At 39.8% G+C, this 10,449-nt stretch overlaps 1 protein-coding gene across 2 annotated transcripts in view; it reads left to right on the top strand.

Annotated features, from left to right (window-relative positions):
* The first annotated feature begins 247 nt into the window (after positions 1 to 247).
* TXNL1 (thioredoxin like 1) overlaps positions 248 to 10,449 on the top strand; it is a 34,663-nt gene continuing 24,461 nt past the window's right edge. The window contains exon 1 of one of the 2 annotated variants that reach the window (XM_060119153.1): positions 248 to 593. In XM_060119153.1, the coding sequence (XP_059975136.1) occupies positions 496 to 593 (98 nt within the window). In that variant the 5' untranslated portion in view covers positions 248 to 495. The remainder of the gene's footprint in view (positions 594 to 10,449) is intronic. The other variant, XM_060119154.1, reaches the window with a different exon arrangement.

Here is a 10,449-nt window from a genome sequence, read left to right as displayed (position 1 = left end):
CTTTCCCACGGGGAAACTCCTCGGTGAAACTCCCTAGTCTCTGAACCGCGGAGAAATACACGCACTTAAACGCAATCTGCGCCTGCGCCTTGCCCGCTCCTCTTCTGCGCCTGCGCCGCTCCAGCCAATGAGGGGCTCCTCAGTCGATGGGTGGGGCCACAGGTTGCGCTTTAGGATTGGACAGTAGGAGCAAACGGACGGCGCGGAAATGACGTCAAGGTGCGCAAGCGCCGCCGGACCTGCTGCGCGGTGGCTGCCGGGTGTCGCACGCCTTCCCTTTCCTTGCCTCTCCCTTTTACCCCGGCTCCCATCCCCGCCCCCACGGCCGCTCCGCTCTCTGGCGTGACTCGGCATTGAGAGCCCCGGGAGAAGACTCCGCGCTCGCTACCTCCTCTGTCCAGGCCTCGGCCTTCCTGAGCCTCCCTCCTTCCTCTCCCGGGTCTTCTTCAGTTTTGAAGCCGGTGGCTTCGCGGCCGCCCTGCCGGACTTCTGAGAATGGTGGGTGTGAAGCCGGTCGGGAGTGACCCGGATTTCCAGCCGGAGCTGAGCGGCGCGGGCTCCAGACTCGCCGTGGTCAAGTTCACCATGCGAGGGTGAGTCCGGGCCCGAGCCCAGTGAGTCTCGGCTGTCTGTGCTTTTCTTTCTCTGTTTCCCGATCCCGCCTGCCTTGTGGTCGTGTTCTGCTCCGGAATGTCCGGCGGTGGCCGCAGCCTAAGGCCGCTGCCCGGTTAGGCCTCAGTTTCTGGGTGTGAATCCCCGTTTGTGCACCGGGGCGTCTCTGGCGGGCTCGGAGGCCTGGTCGACCGCATTTCCCAGCCCGCGAGATCCCCGCCCGCTGTTTCTGAGTCCTCGGAAGGGCTCTGCTCTTGGGGGTGACCCGGTTCTTTCCCTTCTTGTCTGTGGGAGTCTCCCACAGCCGCCCCTGCTTGCGCCTGTCCCTTTCTTTCCCGGGATGCAGCTGTCACTTGCATCTTAGAAACTTGCAAAATTTAATTTACCAGACGGTTTGATTCTCTTCACCACCTGCATATGTGGAAAACTGTAGGAAGATTCAGCTACCCAACTAATCCGCGGAGTGCTTAGACCTAAAGCTAATGCATTTTAAATTAAGTTAATGTTGGATCAGGATGCTTTTTAATTTTCTTAACGTTTCTGTTACTTCTTTGATTTGTAAGTTAGGCCACCTTGTGTAAGTTGCATCAGATCACGGAAATTATAGTAGGTGTATATATATACAGTACACGTAGACAGGTGTCCAGATATCTGGCTTTGACCAAGTAGACTCCATTTTTGACTTGATGATTTAAGAGGACAGGACACTTGAAAGATGTTATCTGGCTTTGGTAAATCTCAACATAATTCATAGGTCGCAGAGCTGGCGGATCTTCCATGTTGGGTGTGCAGTGTGTCCCTGTATGAGAGTGACGTGCTGGAAATAGACATTCAGAACCAAGATTTCAGCGAGCTTGTGTATTTGCTTACCTCCCCTTGTGTATGTCAGTGTCCAGTGAGAAGGATTAGAAGTCTCCTCTTGATCTACCTTGACCCCCTGGTGTTATTTACACTTACACTAACTTGGAGAAGTCTACTACAAATATCACTGTTTATGCAACACATTTTGTTGTCCAGGTAACTGTATAGACATAAGGCAGTGTTTTGAGTCTTAGAGCAAAAAGTGATTCAAACCTATCGAACGTGATTCGATAAATGTTGAATATACAGATGGTGGCATTAGGATTAGATTAGGTTTAGGGGATGGAGGGATGTAGGTAGAGATGAAAACAAGTTAGGATTTACCTTGGGACCAATCTCTCTCATACAGAATTGGAAAGGGGTGGTACATTAGATTTTAAGGTTCATCTTCCCAGTTTTGTTGATTTTATAATGACCATTCTTAATATGAGGGAATACCTATATACATTTGTTAAGTCCTAGGTGGAAGTTGGAAAAAGGAAGAGGTGATTTTAACAACGAAACTCATTTTTAGTTCACTTTTCTAATTCTAGTTAGTGGGAGCGTTTATACTTTTGTGCCTCAATGATATACTCTCTTTTCCCCTTAACCATAGCAGGGGGAGAGATGAAGAGTAATACATGATTTATATGAAGTGAGAAAAGTTACTGTCATCCCACTTTAGGCCAAGAACATAGTTTTCTCGAGCACCTGTTTCTCCATTTCCTTTCCATCCCTACTTGAAGCCTTATTCCTTATTCTCACCTGCTGTGCTTTGTCCATCCTATTATTTTTACTAAAACACTATACAGATTGTCATTCTTCTGTTTAAGAATCTTCAGTGGCTCTCCGGTATTTCAGTTGTTTTTTTAATTGTAGTGAAATACATGTAACATAAATTTGCCATTTTAAAATGTACAATTCAGTGGCATTAAGTATAATCACTACACACACACACACACACATTTTTTTTTTTTTTTTTCTTTTTGCAGTATGCGGGCCTCTCACTGTTGTGGCCCCTCCCGTTGCGGAGCACAGGCTCCGGATGCGCAGGCCCAGCGGCCATGGCTCACGGGCCCAGCTGCTCCGCGGCATATGGGATCCTCCCAGACTGGGGCACGAACCCGTATCCCCTGCATCGGCAGGCGGACTCTCAACCACTGCGCCACCAGGGAGGCCCCACACACACATTTTTAAAAAATCTTTTTGGCCGCGCTGCGTGGCATGTGGGATCTTAGTTCCCCAACCAGGGATCGAACCCGCGCCCCTTGCATTGGAAGCGCGGAGTCTTATCCGCTGGACCGCCGGGGAAGTTCTAGTGCATTCACAATGTTGTACAGTCATTACCCCATCCATATCCTAGAATCTTTTCATTATCTCAAACAGAAACTGTGCACCCATTAAACAGTAATTCCCATACCTTCTCTCCACTGCCCCCAGCCCCTGGTAACCTCTCTTCTAGTTTCTGTCTCCATGAATTTGCCTATTCTTGATAACTCATTTAAGTGGAATTATATAATGTTTGTCCTTTTGTTTATGGCTTATTTTAGCATAATGTTTTTAAGGTTCATCCATCTTCTAGCATGTGTCAGATTTTCCTTTTTAAAGCTGAGTAATATCCTGTTGTATATGTATATATACATATACATATGTATATGTATATATACATACAACATTCTGTTGTATGTATATACTGCATATTTTTGATGGACATTTGGGTTGTTTCCATCTTTTGACTATTGTAAATAATACTGCTCTGAACATTGGTGTGCAAGGATCTCTGTGAGTCCCTGTTTTCAGTTCTTTTGGGTATATGTCTGTGAGTGGAATTGCTAGGTTATATGGTAATTCTGTATATAACTTTTAGAGAAACCAGCAAACTGTTTGCCCACGGTAGCTGCACAAGTTTGCCTTTCCACCAGCAATGCAGGAGAGTTCCCATTTCTCTACATACCAACTTCTTTTATATTTTAGTGGCCATCCTAGATGAGTGTGAAGTGGTATCTGGTGGTTTTCATTTGCATTTCCTTGATGACTGGTAATTTTGAGCATCTTTTCTCGTGCTTGTTGGCCATTTGTCTTTGGAGAACTGTCTGTTCAAGTCCTTTGCCCATTTTGAATTGGATTGTTTGTTTTTTGTTGTGGAGTGGTAGGAGTTCTTTATATATTCTGGGTCTTAATCCTTTTTCTGATATATCATTTGCAAATATTTTCTCCCATTGGTTGCCTTTTCAGTTTCTTAATGGTGTACTTTGATGCGCAAAAGTTATAAAATTTTGCTGAAGTCCAATTTATCTATGGTTTTTTCTTTTGTTGTTTCTTGTGCTTTTGGTGTCATATTCCAGAAATCATTGACAAATCCAATGTCATGGAGATTCCTCCCTATGTTTTCATCAAAGAATTTTATAGTTTTTACTCTTAAGTTAAGTCTTTGATCTATTTTGAGTTAATTTTTATATATGGTGTTAAGTAAGAGTCCAACTTAATTTTTTTGCACGTGGATATCCAGTTTTCCCAACACCATTTGTTGAAAAAACTGTCTTTCACCCATTGAATGGCACCCTTCTCCAGTATTTTTTTAAGCAATTAAAATAGTTGTCACATCAAATTTGGTCTGTGTAAGGGACTTATTGGAGCACTTATTGACTTCTGTAGTCCTCAAAATAATGTTTAAAAATATCTGCATTTTACAAATGAGGAAGTTGAGTCAGAAGGAGATTAAATGACTTGTTTAAGGTCCCAGTGTTGAATGTACTCTTTGGGTTGTAAAGTGCTGTCCTGTTCTTCCCAGCCTAAGCAGAAGGGACATGCAAGTTCACCTCTGTATTGCATGGAGCCTGACATTTTTCAGTAAATGTTGTCTTGAATAAGCTCTGCCTGCAAAATCCTTTGATGGAAGTCAGTAGAGTTCACACTCAGATATTCATTTCCCTACGTGTAAAGTGGGAATAATAACATGTAGCCTAACCATATCGTTTAGAGAATGAAATTATATATGTGCTTTATATACTGTGGTAACATTTTTGTAACTGGTATCTCCAAACTGTTACTTCTTAAATATACCCGGATACACTTAAGTGGTCATAAACAGTGCTAGTTTTGTTATCACTGATGGATAAATGCCAAATTTAAAAAGATATGCATTTTCTTTCCTGTGAAACTCGGCAATGAGTGATTTTTATTTTGAATTCATGAGTGTACCACTTTTGTAGATATGTTTACCATATATTCAGTTTTTTAAAAAATTATTTTTATTGGAGTATAGTTGCTTTACAATGTTGTGTTAGTTTCTACTGTGCAGCAAAGTGAATCAGCTACAGGTATACATATATCCCCTCTTTTTTTGGATTTCCTTCCCATTTAGGTCACCACAGAGCATTGAGTAGAGTTCCTTGTGCTATACAGTCGGTTCTCTCAGTTTTCTTAAAGCAGGTCTTACTTTGTAGTTGGTTAGGTGTTATTGTTACCATCCAGTTAGAATGTCAGTGTATGTTAGGATGGTGAGATCTAACGATTATGATAGTTTGTCCCAATAATACATTGTATAATGGTATTAATTATATATTGTAGGGCCTTCCCTGGTGGTGCAGTGGTTGAGAGTCCGCCTGCCGATGCAGGGGACACGGGTTCGTGCCCCAGTCTGGGAGGATCCCACATGCCACGGAGCGGCTGGGCCCGTGAGCCATGGCCGCTGAGCCTGCGCGTCCCGAGCCTGTGCTCCGCAACGGGAGAGGCCACAACAGTGAGAGACCCACATACCGCTAAAAAGAAAAAAAAAAAAAAATTGTATATTGTAAAATTGCTGTGGACTGAAGGTACTTCACCGTAATACAGAGTTAGGAGGCCCAACAGTTCATGAGGACTGGGCAGATAATATTAGGGAGTGAGGTGGGTGGCTGTAAGATAACTAGGGAATGGTGAGGCCCTAGAGAACATGTAGAGAATTTTTAAAAATATTTTTATTTAAAAAAGTATAGCTGGCACGCAAAAATGTATACAAATCATTTAAGTGTAGAGTCTGATAAATTTTTGCTGTGGTCACAGCTGTTTAACCAATACACAGGTCAGGAATAGCAGCGTAGCACAGTCACATCCCCACCCCCGCAACCTCCTGCAGGCTCCTTCTCATCACTCTCGAACTTTAACACTGTAGACTAATTTCGTCTGTATTTGAACTTTATAACAATGGTATCACATAGTATGTAATCTGTCTGGATTCCTTTCAAGAGCATATAAATGGTTTTAATCTTGGCAGTTAATTTAGAAATAACAACCAAAAAAAAAAAAAGCACAGTGTAGGCCACTGTTTTGGGGGTTTTGAAATAGCAGTTAAGAGTTGGGTTTTGTGATCAAATTTCAGCACTGTACTTCATTGTTCTTGTCTTTGAAATGAGGAATGGTAAAGCTTAAATGAATTTAAACGTTTTATAAGTTACCTGACATATAATAAATGCTTAATGAACGTTAGCTATTTTGTGTTACTAATAGGACCAGTTATGGTTATGCCTGTCCATTAGTAAATATAAGACATCTAGAAATAACCTGTTTTAAAGTTATGCCCCACAGAAAAATAAACTTTTAAAATATGTCTTCAAAAAGCACATACATTTTCCACACCCACACCAGCTGAATGTGTTTACACATATTACTGCTCATGGTGGGGCACTGACTACTTTAGCAAATAGGAAGGAATAGCAAGTTCTTGAAATAAAATCTATTTATATTATGACAGTAAACACACATTTTTTGTTTTAATTTATTTTATTGAAGTATAGTTGATTTACAATGTTGTTAATTTCCACTCTACAGCAAAGTGATGCAGTTATACATAAATATACATTCTTTTTCATATTCTTTTCCATTATGGTTTATCACAGGGTATTGAATATGGTTCCCTGTGCTATACAGTAGGACCTTGTTTATCCTGCAGAGTTTTTCTTAAAAGTAATTTTTACGGAATATTTCCATGGTAGCTGTGTGGTACCAGGTGCTTGTATCAGAAGACAGGAATGAAGAATTTTTTTCATAGTGAGTTTTCTATAACTTAAAAAGTCAAAAATAGATTTCATAACCGAAAATGACATGCTTATTAACAATTTCCTTCCATTTTCTCTGTCCCAGCTAGGTTTTTTAACATCTTTAGTTTGATATAAAGCCTTTAAGTATTTAGGTTTCATCAATAAATAATATCTAATTCAACAGACTGTGAAAAACTGTAAACACAAATCTTACTAAGAAACTAACGTGGTGCTTTCAAAGAAAGCTGATCTTGGATTGGCTTTAGGAGTTAACTGTTCTAGTTGTGGTCCTGCCATTAATTAGAATGTCTGACCTTGATCAAGTCGTTCAACTTTTCTTCACTTCTTATTGATTGAATAATTGTGTTAGGTTAGGTCAGTTTTAAAGTTTCAGTTTTGTGGGTTTGGTTCTTTACGTTTTGCAGAAAGCTAGAGGGTTGTCTGCTGAGGTTTTTCTCAAAGCATAAGTCAGAATCTTTCTTACATACTGGATCTAACAGATGAGCTTTCCATCAAAAAGAAGTTCAGGGTGGAAAAATAACTCTTTTTTTCTTTCTTTCTTCCTTTCTTATTTAAGCCTCTGGACTAGATGGTCTGGTCTCTTTTACAACAAGTTCAAAGGTCCTGAGGTTATGTACTATCTAAAGACTGCAAATCAAGGGCTGTGCAAGAGGAAAAAGTACAATCCTGAAATTTAGGCATACTTGCAGAAAAATATTTTAGAGATAGGAAAGATCATTAAAGAATCTAGTCCCTTCTCATTTTATACAGAGAAGTCAAATGATTTGTTCATGAGCTCAGCTAAAAATGGAAATTTAAGTTTACTTTTAAATGCTAGGGGTAAGCGAGGAAAACATCTTACTTAAAATAACAAATCAGTTCATTTGAGTGATTATAATGTGAAAGTATGCTGCTGTATATATCTGTGCTTCTGTGTTCTATGATTTATTTTGATTTTTGACTAAAGTTCCAACCTATTATGGCTAACTAAAATTAAACAAAGGATCTAGATAAGGTTAAATTTTGAAAGGGAACACTTATGTTCAAGGTAGCCATTATTTTAGTACAGTCTCTTTAGCTTCAAGAAGAGTTTCTTTAACTCCAGGTAGCTCATACTTGATTGATGAGTAGAGTGATTATGTCAGTACAGTGCGGAGGTGAGGTTGGTTCATATTCTATTTTTCTTAGGTAGTGAAGAGCAGGAATAGAAATAGAACCTGTATCAGGAAGGAGAAAAGCCCTCAGCCACAGAGGCAGGCTCCCTTTCAGGTTCCTTTTAAGAAAGTCAAAATTAATAAAACTACACCTGAGCTCCTGCAGCCAGCTCCTGGTCCCCAGCGGGGGTCATTCTCATGTTGCGCTTGCTTCCTCCTGTCCCTACCTGGATGGCAGCCCTGTTGGCTCAGAGCTCCCCTTCCATCTGGATACTCCCAGCACCTGTAAGCGGGCACTTCCACTCGCTTGTTTTTGTACATTTTAAATATCCTCTGAGGTGTAGCCTCTAGGTCTGAGCCACCTGCCTGTCTGTCCAGGTATTTCCTGAATACTAGTTACTATTTTTCCTAGGAATGTTTTTACAAAGTTGCATGGGTTTAAATGGTTTACCTCAATCTTATTTTTCCATAAGCCTTCTTATTTTCGAGGGCACGCTTTTGCAGAAAGAAGGTTTTTCAGGAATGAGAAAACCTGATACTGTGTGTACACCAGGTATATTTTGTGGTACAGCATGATACCTGCGCTTCATCCGTGACTACTGTTTAAATGCAGTTAACATTCAATTCTCTATTGGCAATTTAATATTTTATGAAAATACCTGTTTATCATATAAAAGCAAAGGATACAGAAGTATAGGTAGTTTTAAAAGTCTCCCCTAAACTCTCTTCCTTTTCCAGTCCCACTTTACAGAAGTAATTGTTTATTGTGTGACCCACCTAACTTTTCAATATATATTTATGTACATATATAACATATAAATACATATATAAATACATATTTTTAACGTGGTCATAGAAAATATTTTATCATGAGACTTAGTTTTCTTTTAAACTGTATAAATTATCCTTATCCTTTGGTGTGAATGTGTCATAATTTTTTTTTAATTGAAGTATAGTTGATGTACAGTATTATATAAGTTAAAAGTGTACAGTATAGTGATGCACAATTTTTAAAGGTTACACTTCATTTATAGTTATTATAAAATATTGGCTATATTCCCTGTGTTGTACAATATATCCTTGTAATTTATTTTATATGTTATAACTTTAAAAAATTGTTTTCTATTGATTGCCATTTAGATTTTTTTTTTAACACATTTTACTGCTTTTTTTTTTTTTTTTTTTTTTTTTTTTTTGCGGTACACGGGCCTCTCACTGTTGTGGCCTCTCCCGTTGTGGAGCACAGGCTCCAGACGTGCAGGCCCAGCGGCCATGGCTCACGGGCCCAGCCGCTCCACGGCATGTGGGATCTTCCCGGACCAGGGCACGAACCCGTGTCCCCTGCATCGGCAGGCAGACTCTCAACCACTGCGCCACCAGGGAAGCCCCCTAGATTTTTTTTTTTTAACTATTTCAAACATTACATTGAACTTCCTTATACATATTATTGTGAAATTGAGTAAGTGTTAAGGTAAGATTGACATTTAGAAGTGAGATTGTTGAATCTTGGGTTGTGTTCATTTAAAATTGGTAGATAATGACCAAATGGCCTTCAAAAAGGATCTACCAATTTGTACTCCTATCCATAGTGTTTAAGACTTACTAATAACCAGAAGTATTTTGCTAAACTAAACATAGGTTTTGTTGACTGTAAATGTCTGTTCCTTTAAAATTTAGTCTCCGGGCCTATTTCAGCATTGTTAGATCCAAAAATTTACTTTCAGAAGCATCAAGTTTAATATTTAAGAAATTAAGAGTTACTTTCTTAACTTTTTGCTGTCAATCTTAAGGATGGCAAAAGGTGAAAATGCTGATTAAAATGTTAAGAATGGAGAGAGAATCATAGCTTGAATTTGAAAATCTTGTATTTTAGAGTTTGCTTTTCCTTGTGTTCGTATCTGCTAAAGCCAAGGTTTTTCTCATTTTTGGGAACTTTTATTGAGCTATACACAGTATACAATTATAAATGTATAGTTTAAAGAGTTTGCACAAACTGAATATACATGCATGTTTAATCAGCTTCTGGACAAATAGAACATTTCTAGCCTGTTGAAATCTCTCGCATGCCCTTATCCTGTCACTAACTCTCACAAAAGTAACCACTGTCCTGATTTATAATACCATTGATTTGTTTTGGCTGTATTTGAACTGTACATAAATGGAATCATATAGTGTACTTCTCTTCTCAGTGTTATTTGTGAGATTCATCTGTATTTTGGCATGAGATTTTATACATCAGTCACTTTCATTGTTGTATACTGTTCCAGTATGTGAATAACTACAGTTAGTTTACTTATTCTGTTGTTGAAAGGAACTTAGGTGGTATCCAGTTTTTGGCCGTTAGAAATATTGCTACTACCAATATTTTTTCAAAAACCCTAAGGCAAACATATACAGGCATTTCTGTTTTATATACCCTAGAAGTGGTCATAAGTAGGCATAAATCTTGCATTAGCAGATACTGCCAGTTTCTTTTCTTACCCCCTGAAGCGGTTATACCAATTTGCACTGTCACTAACAGGTCAGTTGCTCCAAGTTCTTGACAGTACTTCCTTATCTATTGTTTTAGCTGTTTTGGTGGGAGTAGTTTTATTTTTTTTTTTTTTTTTTTTTTTTTTTTTTTTTTTTTTTTTTTTTTTTTGCGGTATGCGGGCCTCTCACTGTTGTGGCCTCCCCCGTTGCGGAGCACAGGCTCCGGACGCGCAGGCTCAGCGGCCATGGCTCACGGGCCCAGCCGCTCCGCGGCATATGGGATCCTCCCAGACCGGGGCACGAACCCGTATCCCCTGCATCGGCAGGCGGACTCCCAACCACTTGCGCCACCA

This window comes from Mesoplodon densirostris, chromosome 15, assembly GCF_025265405.1.
Source record: "Mesoplodon densirostris isolate mMesDen1 chromosome 15, mMesDen1 primary haplotype, whole genome shotgun sequence".
Classification (NCBI taxonomy): Eukaryota; Metazoa; Chordata; class Mammalia; order Artiodactyla; family Ziphiidae; genus Mesoplodon; species Mesoplodon densirostris.
The sequence above is the reverse complement of the archived record's forward strand: the minus strand, read 5'-3'. Positions and strand labels throughout refer to the sequence as shown.